Here is a 13,472-nt window from a genome sequence, read left to right on the forward strand (position 1 = left end):
CAGGGCAACCGCCCCGGCCTCCGGGAAGCCCCTCCCCCTTGCCAAGGCAAAAGCCACGCCCCCAGAATCCCCTCCTTGTTGCCAAGGCAACAGCTCCTGCTCTCCGGAAGCCCCTCCCCGTTGCCCTGGCGACAAGCCCCGCCCCCTAGGAAACCCCTCCTCATTTCCAGGGCAACCGCCCCCGCCTCCGCTTCCCGCGAAGCCCCTCCCCGTTGCCCTGGCGACAGGCCCCGCCCCCTAGGAAACCCCTCCCCGTTTCCAGGGCAACCGCCCCCGGCCTCCGGGAAGCCCCTCCCCCTTGCCAAGGCAAAAGCCACGCCCCCAGAATCCCCTCCTTGTTGCCAAGGCAACAGCTCCTGCTCTCCGGGAAGCCCCTCCCCGTTGCCCTGGCGACAAGCCCCGCCCCCTAGGAAACCCCTCCTCATTTCCAGGGCAACCGCCCCCGCCTCCGCTTCCCGCGAAGCCCCTCCCCGTTGCCCTGGCGACAGGCCCCGCCCCCTAGGAAACCCCTCCCCGTTTCCAGGGCAACCGCCCCCGGCCTCCGGGAAGCCCCTCCCCCTTGCCAAGGCAAAAGCCACGCCCCCAGAAGCCCCTCCTTGTTGCCAAGGCAACAGCTCCTGCTCTCCGGAAGCCCCTCCCCGTTGCCGTGGCGACAAGCCCCGCCCCTCGGAAGCCCCTCCCCGTTTCCAGGGCAACCGCCCCCCGCCTCCGCTTCCCGCGAAGCCCCTCCCCGTTGCCCTGGAGACAGACCCCGCCCCCTAGGAAACCCCTCCTCGTTTCCAGGGCAACCGCCCCCGCCTCCGCTTCCAGCGAAGCCCCTCCCCGTTGCCCTGGCGACAGGCCCCGCCCCCTAGGAAACCCCTCCCCGTTTCCAGGGCAACCGCCCCCGGCCTCCGGGAAGCCCCTCCCCGTTGCCAAGGCAAAAGCCACGCCCCCAGAATCCCCTCGTTGTTGCCAAGGCAACAGCTCCTGCTCTCCGGGAAGCCCCTCCCCGTTGCCGTGGCGACAAGCCCCGCCCCCTAGGAAGCCCCTCCCCTTTTCCAGGGCAACCGCCCCGCCTCCGCTTCCCGCGAAGCCCCTCCCCGTTGCCCTGGCGACAAGCCCCGCCCCCTAGGAAACCCCTCCCGTTTCCAGGGCAACCGCCCCCGCCTCCGCTTCCCCGCGAAGCCCTCCCCGTTGCCGCGGCTACAGGCCACGCCCCCTAGGAAACCCCTCCCCGTTGCCAAGGCAACCGCTCCTGCTCTCCGGGCTGCCCCTCCCCGTTGCCCCGGCGACAGGCCCCGCCCTCCCGGAAGCGCAGCGGCGCATGCGCGGTGAGGCCGGGCCCGGCGCGGCGCTGCCGGGAGGCGGAACGAGGTCGTTCCGACCCCTCCGGCCCCGGGACCGGCCCCAAATCCGGCCCCGACCCCCCCCTCGGGCCCCCGGGCCCCCCCGGTACCGGGACCCGGCGCTATGGTGAGTGCTGAGGCCGCTTTGGGGGCTCCGGGAGGTGCGGGAGGGGGGGGGGACGGGGAGGGGGGGGGGAACACGTGACGTGGTGTCACGTGAGGGGGCGTGTCACGTGAGGGGGGGAGACCCCATGTCCCCATGTCCCCAAACCCATGTGACCCCCCCATGTCCCCAACCTGACCCTGTGACCTGTTCCCAACCCATGTGACCCCCCCCATGTCCCCAAACCCCTGTGACCCCCCATGTCCCCAACCCATGTGACCCCCCATGTCCCCAACCCATGTGACCCCCATGTCCCCATGTCCCCAACCCATGTGACCCCCATGTCCCCAACCCATGTGACCCCCATGTCCCCATGTCCCCAACCCCTGTGACCCCCCATGTCCCCAACCCATGTGACCCCCATGTCCCCAACCCATGTGACCCCCCATGTCCCCATCCTGACCCTGTGACCTGTCCCCAACCCATGTGACCCCCCCCATGTCCCCATGTCCCCAACCCATGTGACCCCCCATGTCCCCAACCCATGTGACCCCCATGTCCCTAACCCATGTGACCCCCCATGTCCCCAACCCATGTGACCCCCATGTCCCCAACCCTGTGACCCCCCATGTCCCCAACCCATGTGACCCCCATGTCCCCATGTCCCCAACCCATGTGACCCCCATGTCCCCAACCCATGTGACCCCCCATGTCCCTAACCCATGTGACCCCCCATGTCCCCACCCATGTGACCCCATGTCCCCAAACCCCTGTGACCCCCATGTCCCCAACCCATGTGACCCCCCATGTCCCCATGTCCCCAACCCATGTGACCCCCATGTCCCCAACCCATGTGACCCCCCATGTCCCCTGTCCTCAAACCCATGTGACCCCCATGTCCCCAGCCCATGTGACCCCCCATGTCCCCATCCTGACCCTGTGACCTGTCCCCAACCCATGTGACCCCCATGTCCCCCTGTCCCCAAACCCATGTGACCCCCCATGTAACCCATGTGACCCCCCCATGTCCCCAAACCCCTGTGACCCCCCATGTCCCCAACCCATGTGACCCCCCATGTCCCCAAACCCCTGTGACCCCCCATGTCCCCAACCCATGTGACCCCCCATGTCCCCAAACCCATGTGACCCCCCATGTCCCCAACCCATGTGACCCCCATGTCCCCATGTCCCCAACCCATGTGACACCCCCCATGTCCCCATCCTGACCCTGTGACCTGTCCCCAACCCATGTGACCCCCATGTCCCCAACCCATGTGACCCCCATGTCCCCATGTCCCCAACCCCTGTGACCCCCCCCATGTCCCCATCCTGACCCTGTGACCTGTCCCCAACCCATGTGACCCCCATGTCCCCCTGTCCCCAAACCCATGTGACCCCCCATGTAACCCCATGTGACCCCCCCATGTCCCCAAACCCCTGTGACCCCCCATGTAACCCCTGTGACCCCCCCATGTCCCCATCCTGACCCTGTGACCTGTCCCCAACCCATGTGACCCCCCATGTCCCCATTCTGACCCTGTGACCCCCCCATGTCCCCATGTCCCCAACCCATGTGACCCCCCCATGTCCCCCTTGTCCCCCCCAGATGTGCTTCCAGCTGCTGTTCTGCACCATGGGAACCCCCAGCCCCAAAAGTGCCACCCGTGTCCCCCTCCCCATGTCCCTTGTCCCCCGCACTGACCCTGTGTCCCCCTCCCCGTGTCCCCTTGACCCCGTGTGACCCCCCCATTGACCCTGTGTCCCCCCCATTGACTCTGTGTCCCCCCCAGATGTGCTTCCAGCTGCTGTTCTGCACCATGGGAACCCCCAGCCCCAAAAGCGCCACCCGTGTCCCCCTCCCCATGTCCCTTGTCCCCCCCACTGACCCTGTGTCCCCCTCCCCGTGTCCCCTTGACCCCGTGTGACCCCCCCCATTGACCCTGTGTCCCCCCCATAGCCCCCCATTGACTCTGTGTCCCCCCCAGATGTGCTTCCAGCTGCTGTTCTGCACCATGGGAACCCCCAGCCCCAAAAGTGCCACCCGTGTCCCCCTCCCCGTGTCCCCTTGACCCCGTGTGACCCCACTGACCATGTCCCCCCCCGTGTCCCCCCCCCCCAGATGCGCTTCATGCTGCTGTTCAGCCGCCAGGGGAAGCTCCGCCTCCAAAAATGGTACCTGGCCACCCCCGATAAGGACAAGAAGAAGATGGTCCGGGAGCTCATGCAGGTGGTTTTGGCCCGAAAACCCAAAATGTGCAGTTTTTTGGAATGGAGGGACCTCAAAGTCGTCTACAAAAGGTGCTCGACCCCCCCAAAATGTCCCCATGATGTCCCCGAGGCCACCGCACCCCTCAGAGACACTTTAAATGGGGTTCTATGGGGTTCTATGGGGGAGGAGGGTGATACCATTATGTGTTATGGGGGGGTTTAAGGGTTGGGTTTGTATCTGGGAGGCGACTGACCCCGAATAACCCCCTATTGACCCCCCCATAGTTGCTTGGGACCCCTAAAAACCCCCTATTGACCCCCCCATAGTTGCTTGGGACCCCTAAAAACCCCCTATAGACCCCCCCATAGTTGCTTGGGACCCCTAAAAACCCCCTATTGACCCCCCCATAGTTGCTTGGGACCCCTAAAAACCCCCTATAGACCCCCCCATAGTTGCTTTGGACCCCTAAAAACCCCCTATAGACCCCCCCATAGTTGCTTGGGACCCCTATTGACCCCTCCATAGTTGCTTGGGACCCCTAAAAACCCCCTATAGACCCCCCCATAGTTGCTTGGGACCCCTAAAAACCCCCTATAGATCCCTATTGACCCCCCCATAGTTGCTTGGGACCCCTATTGACCCCTCCATAGTTGCTTGGGACCCCTAAAAACCCCCCATTGACCCCTATTGACCCCCCCATAGTTACTTGGGACCCCTAAAAACCCCCTATAGACCCCTATTGACCCCCCCATAGTTGCTTGGGACCCCTAAAAACACCCTATGGACCCCTATTGACCCCCCCCATAGTTGCTTTGGACCCCTAAAAACCCCCTATAGACCCCCCCATAGTTGCTTGGGACCCCTAAAAACCCCCCATTGACCCCTATTGACCCCCCCATAGTTGCTTGGGACCCCTATAGACCCCCCCATAGTTGCTTGGGACCCCTAAAAACCCCTTATAGACCCCCCCATAGTTGCTTGGGACCCCTATAGACCCCCCCATAGTTGCTTGGGACCCCTATTGACCCCCCTATAGTTGCTTCGGACCCCTAAAAAGCTCCCATTGACCCCTGTTGACCCCCCCCATAGTTGCTTGGGACCCCTAAAAACCCCCTATAGACCCCTATTGACCCCCCCATAGTTGCTTTGGACCCCTAAAAACCCCCTATAGACCCCTATTGACCCCCCAATAATTGCTTGGGACCCCTATTGACCCCCCATAGTTGCTTGGGACCCCTCAAAACCCTCTATGGGTCCCTATAGACCCCCCTGTGACCCCCCAAACCCCCTATCGGTCTCTATAGGCTCCCCCAAAACCTCCTATGGGTCCTTATAGACCCCCCCAATAGGGGCCTGGGACCCCCCAAAACCCCCTATGGGTCCTTATAGACCCCCCCAATAGGGGCCTGGGACCCCCCAAAACCCCCTATGGGTCCTTATAGACTCCACGATAGGGGTCTGGGACCCCCTATGGGTCCTTATAGACTCCATCAGTAGGGGCCTGGGACCCCCCAAAACCCCTTGGGGTGGCTTTTTGGGGTGTCCCCAAGTGTCCCTTTGTCACTGTCACCTCTTGTCCCCCCCCATGTACACCAGCCCAAGTGTCACTTTGCCATTGTCACCTCCCTCAGGTCCTTCTGGGGTGGCTTTTTGGGGTGTCCCCAAGTGTCACTGTCACCCCCGTAGTTCTACATCTGGGGTGGGTTTCGGGGTGTCCCCAAGTGTCACATTGTCATTGTCACCCCGTGTCCCCAGATACGCCAGCCTGTACTTCTGCTGCGCCATCGAGGGCCAGGACAACGAGCTCATCACGCTGGAGCTGATCCATCGCTACGTCGAGCTGCTCGACAAGTATTTCGGCAGCGTGAGTGTGTCCCCAGGGGCTTGGGGACATCCTGGGGGTCAGGGGACACCATAGGGTCATCACAGGGTCAATGGGGACATCGTAGGGCCACCCAATGGCCATTAGGAGCATCCAATGGCCACCAGGAGCATCCAATGGCCACCACTATGTTGAGCTGCTCGATGAGTACTTGGGCAGCGTGATTGTGTCACCAGGGGCTTGGGGACATCCTGGGGGTCAGGGGACACCGTGGGGTCATCACAGGGTCAATGGGGACATCGTAGGGCCACCCTATGGCCATTAGGAGCATCCAATGGCCATTAGGAGCACTCAGTGGCCATCAGGAGCACCCAATGGCCACCACTATGTTGAGCTGCTCGATGAGTACTTGGGTAGCATGAGTGTGTCCCCAGGGCCTTGGGGACATCCTGGGGGTCAGGGGACACCATGGGGTCATCACAGGGTCAATGGGGACATCGTAGGGCCACCTAATGGCCATTAGGAGCATCCAGTGGCCATAAGGAGGACCCAATGGCCACCACTATGTTGAGCTGCTCGACGAGTACTTGGGCAGCGTGATTGTGTCCCCAGGGCCTTGGGGACATCCTGGGGGTCAGGGGACACCATGGGGTCATCACAGGGTCAATGGGGACATCGTAGGGCCACCTAATGGCCATTAGGAGCATCCAGTGGCCATCAGGAGGACCCAATGGCCACCACTATGTTGAGCTGCTCGATGAGTACTTGGGCAGCGTGATTGTGTCACCAGGGGCTTGGGGACACCCTGGGGGTGAGGGGACACCATGGGGTCATCACAGGGTCAATGGGGACATCGTAGGGCCACCCAATGGCCATTAGGAGCATCCAGTGGCCATCAGGAGGACCCAATGGCCACCACTATGTTGAGCTGCTCGATGAGTACTTGGGCAGCGTGAGTGTGTCCCCAGGGGCTTGGGGACATCCTGGGGGTCAGGGGACACCGTGGGATCATCACAGGGTCAATGGGGACATCGTAGGGCCACCCAATGGCCATTAGGAGCATCTGATGGCCATCAAGAGCACCCAATGGCCACCACTATGTTGAGCTGCTCGACGAGTACTTGGGCAGCGTGAGTGTGTCACCAGGGGCTTGGGGACACCCTGGGGGTGACAGGGGGGTGAGGAGACACCATAGGGTCAATGGGGACATCCCAGGGCCAGCCAATGGCCACCAGGAGCATCCAATGGCCACCAGGAGCATCCAATGGCCATCAGGAGGACCCAATGGCCACCACTATGTTGAGCTGCTCGACGAGTACTTGGGCGGCGTGATTGTGTCCCCAGGGGCTTGGGGACATCCTGGGGGTCAGGGGACACCATGGGGTCATCACAGGGTCAATGGGGACATCGTAGGGCCACCTAATGGCCATTAGGAGCATCCAGTGGCCATCAGGAGGACCCAATGGTCACCACTATGTTGAGCTGCTCGATGAGTACTTGGGTAGCATGAGTGTGTCCCCAGGGCCTTGGGGACATCCTGGGGGTCAGGGGACACCATGGAGTCATCACAGAGTCAATGGGGACATCATAGGGCCACCCAATGGCCATTAGGAGCATCTGATGGCCATCAGGAGGACCCAATGGCCACCACTATGTTGAGCTGCTCGACGAGTACTTGGGCAGCATGAGTGTGTCACCAGGGGCTTGGGGACATCCTGGGGGTCAGGGGACACCATGGGGTCATCACAGGGTCAATGGGGACATCGTAGGGCCACCTAATGGCCATTAGGAGCATCCAGTGGCCATCAGGAGGACCCAATGGTCACCACTATGTTGAGCTGCTCGATGAGTACTTGGGCAGCATGAGTGTGTCCCCAGGGGCTTGGGGACATCCTGGGGGTCAGGGGACACCATGGGGTCATCACAGGGTCAATGGGGACATCGTAGGGCCACCCAATGGCCATTAGGAGCATCTGATGGCCATCAGGAGGACCCAATGGCCACCACTATGTTGAGCTGCTCGACGAGTACTTGGGCAGCGTGATTGTGTCACCAGGGGCTTGGGGACATCCTGGGGGTGACACGGGGGTGAGGGGACACCATAGGGTCAATGGGGACATCCTAGGGCCACCCAATGGCCACCAGGAGCATCCAATGGCCACCAGGAGCATCCAATGGCCATCAGGAGGACCCAATGGCCACCACTATGTTGAGCTGCTCGATGAGTACTTGGGTAGCGTGAGTGTGTCCCCAGGGCCTTGGGGACATCCTGGGGGTGAGGGGACACCATAGGGTCATCACAGGGTCAATGGGGACATCATAGGGCCACCCAATGGCCATTAGGAGCATCCAGTGGCCATCAGGAGGACCCAATGGTCACCACTATGTTGAGCTGCTCGATGAGTACTTGGGCAGCGTGATTGTGTCACCAGGGGCTTGGGGACATCCTGGGGGTGACATGGGGGTGAGGGGAAACCATAGGGTCAATGGGGACATCCTAGGGCCACCCAATGGCCACCAGGAGCATCCAATGGCCACCAGGAGCATCCAATGGCCATCAGGAGCATCCAATGGTCACCACTATGTTGAGCTGCTCGACGAGTACTTGGGCGGCGTGATTGTGTCCCCAGGGGCTTGGGGACATCCTGGGGGTGAGGGGACACCATAGGGTCATCACTGGGTCAATGGGGACATCGTAGGGCCACCCAATGGCCATCAGGAGCATCCAATGGCCACCAGGAGCATCCAATGGCCATCAGGAGCATCCAATGGTCACCACTATGTTGAGCTGCTCGACGAGTACTTGGGCATCATGAGTGTGTCACCAGGGGCTTGGGGACATCCTGGGGGTGACATGGGGGTGAGGGGAAACCATAGGGTCAATGGGGACATCCTAGGGCCACCCAATGGCCACCAGGAGCATCTGATGGTCACCAGGAGCATCCAATGGCCATCAGGAGGACCCAATGGCCACCACTATGTTGAGCTGCTCGATGAGTACTTGGGCAGCGTGATTGTGTCACCAGGGGCTTGGGGACATCCTGGGGGTCAGGGGACACCATGGGGTCATCACAGGGTCAATGGGGACATCGTAGGGCCACCTAATGGCCATTAGGAGCATCCAGTGGCCATCAGGAGCATCCAATGGCCACCACTATGTTGAGCTGCTCGATGAGTACTTGGGCAGCGTGATTGTGTCACCAGGGGCTTGGGGACATCCTGGGGGTCAGGGGACACCATGGGGTCATCACAGGGTCAATGGGGACATTGTAGGGCCACCCAATGGCCATTAGGAGCATCTGATGGCCATCAAGAGCACCCAATGGCCATCAGGAGCATCCAATGGTCACCACTATGTTGAGCTGCTCGATGAGTACTTGGGCAGCGTGATTGTGTCACCAGGGGCTTGGGGACATCCTGGGGGTCAGGGGACACCGTGGGATCATCACAGGGTCAATGGGGACATCGTAGGGCCACCCAATGGCCATTAGGAGCATCCAGTGGCCATCAGGAGGACCCAATGGTCACCACTATGTTGAGCTGCTCGATGAGTACTTGGGCAGCGTGATTGTGTCACCAGGGGCTTGGGGACATCCTGGGGGTGACACGGGGGTGAGGGGACACCATAGGGTCAATGGGGACATCGTAGGGCCACCCAATGGCCATCAGGAGCATCCAATGGCCATCAGGAGCATCCAATGACCACCTTGACCATTCAAGGGCCACCAGGAACACCCCAGGGCCACCACCATGTCCATCCCATGGTCCTGGGGCCACCACCAGGTCCATCCAATGGTCATGAGGACCCTCATGTCCATCCCATGGTCATGAGGTCCCTCAAGGCCACCACCAGGTCCATCCAATGGCCATGGGGCCACACCATCTCCGTCCCATGGTCATGAGGTTCCTCGAGGCCACCACCAGGTCCATCCCATGGTCTTGAGGACCCTCAACTCCATCCAATGGCCATGGGGACACCCCAACTCCATCCCATGGCCATGAGGACCCTCAAGGCCACCACCAGGTCCATCCCATGGTCTTGAGGACCCTCAGGTCCATCCAGTGGCCATGGGGCCACCACCAGGTCCATCCTATGGTCATGGGGCCACCACCAGGTCCATCCCATGGTCTTGAGGACCCTCAACTCCATCCAATGGCCATGGGGACACCCCAACTCCATCCCATGGCCATGAGGACCCTCAAGGCCACCATCAGGTCCATCCAATGGTCATGGGGCCACCCCATTTCCGTCCCATGGTCATGAGGATGCTCAAGGCCACCACCAGGTCCATCCCATGGTCTTGAGGAACCTCATGTCCATCCCGTGGTCATGAGGTCCCTCAAGGCCACCACCAGGTCCATCCCATGGTCATGAGGTCCCTCAAGGCCACCACCAGGTCCATCCAATGGCCATGGGGCCACACCATCTCCATCCCATGGTCATGAGGTCCCTTGAGGCCACCACCAGGTCCATCCCATGGTCTTGAGGACCCTCAGGGCCATCCAATGGCCATGGGGCCACCCCAACTCCATCCCATGGTCATGAGGTCCCTCGAGGCCACCACCAGGTCCATCCCATGGTCTTGAGGACCCTCAACTCCATCCAATGGCCATGGGGACACCCCAACTCCATCCCATGGCCATGAGGACCCTCAAGGCCACCACCAGGTCCATCCCATGGTCTTGAGGACCCTCAGGTCCATCCAGTGGCCATGGGGCCACCGCCACGTCCATCCTATGGTCATGGGGCCACCACCAGGTCCATCCCATGGTCTTGAGGACCCTCAACTCCATCCAATGGCCATGGGGACACCCCAACTCCATCCCATGGCCATGAGGACCCTCAAGGCCACCATCAGGTCCATCCAATGGTCATGGGGCCACCCCATTTCCGTCCCATGGTCATGAGGATGCTCAAGGCCACCACCAGGTCCATCCCATGGTCTTGAGGACCCTCAACTCCATCCCATGGCCATGGGGACACCCCAGCTCCATCCTATGTGTATGAGGTTGGACTGGATGATCTTGAAGGTCTTTTCCCGCCCGAATAATGTCAAGATTCTATACGTTGGGCAGGTATGCGAGCTGGACATCATCTTCAACTTCGAGAAGGCCTATTTCATCCTGGACGAGTTCGTCATGGGGGGCGAGATCCAGGACACCTCCAAAAAGAGCGTCCTCAAGGCCATCGAGCAGGCGGACCTGCTGCAGGAGGTGAGGGACCCCCTATAGACTCCATAGGATGTCTCACCCCCCCCTCAAAACCCCCTATGGACCCCTCGTACCCCTATAGATCACCCATGAGGTCCTGGTGTCCCCCATGGGCTCCTCATGACCCCAATGGGGACAAACGTCTCCCAAAGTCCCCTATAGACCCCCCCATAGGGTCCTTAGCCCCCCATAGGGTCCTGGGGTCCCCAGAACACCCTATAACCCCCCATATAATCCAGGGACCCCCAAAACCCCCTATAGACCCCTCGTACCCCTATAGATCACCCATGAGGTCCTGGTGTCCCCCATGGGCTCCTCATGACCCCAATGGGGACAAACGTCTCCCAAAGTCCCCTATAGACCCCCCATAGGGTCCAGGGGTCCCCAGAACACCCTATAACCCCCCATAGGGACCAGGGGTCCCCCAAAATCCCCTATAGACCCCTCGTACCCCTATAGATCACCCATGAGGTCCTGGTGTCCCCCATGGGCTCCTCATGACCCCAATGGGGACAAACATCTCCTGAAGTCCCCTATAGACCCCCATAGGGTCCTGGGGTCCCCAAACCCCCCTGTAGCCCCCCCATAGGGTCCAGGGGTCCCCCAAAATCCCCTATGGACCCCTCGTACCCCTATAGATCACCCATGAGGTCCTGGTGTCCTCCATGGGCTCCTCATGACCCCAATGGGGACAAACGTCTCCCAAAGTCCCCTATAGACCCCCCCATATGGTCCTTAGCCCCCCATAGGGTCCTGGGGTCCCCAGAACACCCTATAACCCCCCATAGAATCCAGGGACCCCCAAAATCCCCTATGGACCCCTCATACCCCTATAGATCACCCATGAGGTCCTGGTGTCCCCCATGGGCTCCTCATGTCCCCAATGGGGACAAACGTCTCCTGAAGTCCCCTATAGACCCCCATAGGGTCCTGGGGTCCCCAAGCCCCCCTGTAGCCCCCCCATAGGGTCCAGGGGTCCCCCAAAATCCCCTATGGACCCCTCGTACCCCTATAGATCACCCATGAGGTCCTGGTGTCCCCCATGGGCTCCTCATGACCCCAATGGGGACAAACGTCTCCCAAAGTCCCCTATAGACCCCCCCATAGGGTCCTTAGCCCCCCATAGGGTCCTGGGGTCCCCAGAACACCCTATAACCCCCCATAGGGACCAGGGGTCCCCCAAAATCCCCTATGGACCCCTCATACCTCTATAGATCACCCATGAGGTCCTGGTGTCCCCCATGGGCTCCTCATGACCCCAATGGGGACAAACGTCTCCCAAAGTCCCCTATAGACCCCCATAGGGTCCTGGGGTCCCCAAAACCTCCTATAGACCCCCCCATAGAGTCCTGGGGTCCCCAAAACCTCCTATAGACCCACCCATAGGGTCCTGGGGGTCCCCAAAACCTCCTATAGCCCCCCCATAGTGTCCAGGGACCCCCCAAAACCCCCCCATGGGCCCCTTGGACCCCCCACCATGAAGCTCTGACCCCCCCAAATGTCCCCCCATTGTCCCCCCCAAGTGACCCCCCCCCCCTCTTTTTGGGGGGGGGGGTCCCCACTTTATACACCCCCCTCCCCCTATTTTGGGAGGGTCTCCCCTTTCTGTACCACCCCAGGTGTCCCCCATTTATTGGGGGGGGTCTCCCCTTTGTCCCCCCCTTTTATTTTGGGAGGGTCCCCTTTGTACCCCCCCAGGTGTCCCCCATTTATTGGGGGGGGTCCCCTTTGTACCCCCCCAGGTGTCCCCCATTTATTGGGGGGGGTCACCCCTTTGTCCCCCCCTTTTATTTTGGGAGGGTCCCCTTTGCACCCCCCCATGTGTCCCCCATTTATTGGGGGGGGTCACCCCTTTGTCCCCCCCTTTTATTTTGGGAGGGTCCCCTTTGTACCCCCCCAGGTGTCCCCCATTTATTGGGGGGGTCTCCCCTTTGTACCCCCCTTTTATTTTGGGGGGGGTCCCCCCATTGTACCCCCCCCAACCCCTCTTTCCCCCCCCCCCAGGAGGACGAGTCCCCCCGCAGCGTCCTGGAGGAAATGGGGCTGGCGTAGCCCCCCCCCCATAATTTGGGGAGGGGGTGGGGGGGGGACCCCATGACACCCCCACTTTAAAGGGTGTCCCCCCCCAACCACACGGGACCAATCGCACCCTGGAGACAATGGGGGGGGCACACCCCCCCCCCCAAACTGTAAATATATAGATATACATATATGGGGGGGGGGGTCCCCCAATTTGGGGGGGGGGGGGAACTCCATAGTGTCCCTGTGCCCCCCCCCATGAGTTTGGGGCATCATTGTCCCCCATTTTTGGGGGGGGGGGGGGGGTAAAAGTGGGTGCCCCCCCTTCCCAAATGAGGCATCTTTTGGGGGGGGGGGGAGTTTTGGGGGGGGTGTCCCCCCTATTTTTGTGCCCCCCCCCCCCCCCATTATGGGACCATGTGCCCCCCCCCATTTTGAAATAAAGCCTGTGGAGACTCAGCCTGTACTTGGTGATTTGGGGGGGGGGGATTTAACCCTTGGGGGGGGGGATTTACCCCCTTTGGGGGGGGATTTTGCCCCTGGGGGGGTCACTGGGGTCTTATGGGGGGGGGGGGGGTCTGGGGGGCCCCCCAATAATAATGAGGGTAACTCGTACTAAAATAGTCGCTTTTATTCGTTAGCAAAATTAGTGATTGGGGAGTATTTACATCCCCCACCCCCCCCCTGGTGGAGGGGGGGGGACTGGGAGGGACTGGGATGGGACTGGGATGGGACTGGGATGGGACTGGGATATACTGGGAGGGACTGGGAGGGAGTGGG

General features: G+C 61.3%; 1 protein-coding gene across 1 annotated transcript; it reads left to right on the forward strand.

The window, feature by feature from the left end:
- Nucleotides 1–1,292: 1,292 nt before the first annotated feature.
- Nucleotides 1,293–13,063, forward strand: AP1S1 (adaptor related protein complex 1 subunit sigma 1). The gene is made up of 5 exons (XM_082076836.1): nucleotides 1,293–1,455; nucleotides 3,551–3,729; nucleotides 5,396–5,504; nucleotides 10,539–10,676; nucleotides 12,678–13,063. The coding sequence occupies exons 1-5, from the start codon at nucleotides 1,453–1,455 to the stop codon at nucleotides 12,723–12,725; spliced, it is 477 nt and encodes a 158-aa protein (XP_081932962.1). The 5' UTR covers nucleotides 1,293–1,452; the 3' UTR covers nucleotides 12,726–13,063.
- The last annotated feature ends 409 nt before the right edge of the window (nucleotides 13,064–13,472 follow it).

This window comes from Streptopelia decaocto (assembly GCF_964273445.1).
Source record: "Streptopelia decaocto genome assembly, contig: HAP1_SCAFFOLD_317, whole genome shotgun sequence".
In the NCBI taxonomy this organism is placed as follows: Eukaryota; Metazoa; Chordata; class Aves; order Columbiformes; family Columbidae; genus Streptopelia; species Streptopelia decaocto.

What these genes read in the sequence shown, in the direction of transcription:
- AP1S1 (XM_082076836.1), top strand. An exon ending in CTCAAAGTCGTCTACAAAAG is followed by an intron (nt 3,730 to 5,395) that starts GTGCTCGACCCC and finishes CCGTGTCCCCAG; the next exon opens with ATACGCCAGCCTGTACTTCT. An exon ending in AGGCGGACCTGCTGCAGGAG is followed by an intron (nt 10,677 to 12,677) that starts GTGAGGGACCCC and finishes CCCCCCCCCCAG; the next exon opens with GAGGACGAGTCCCCCCGCAG.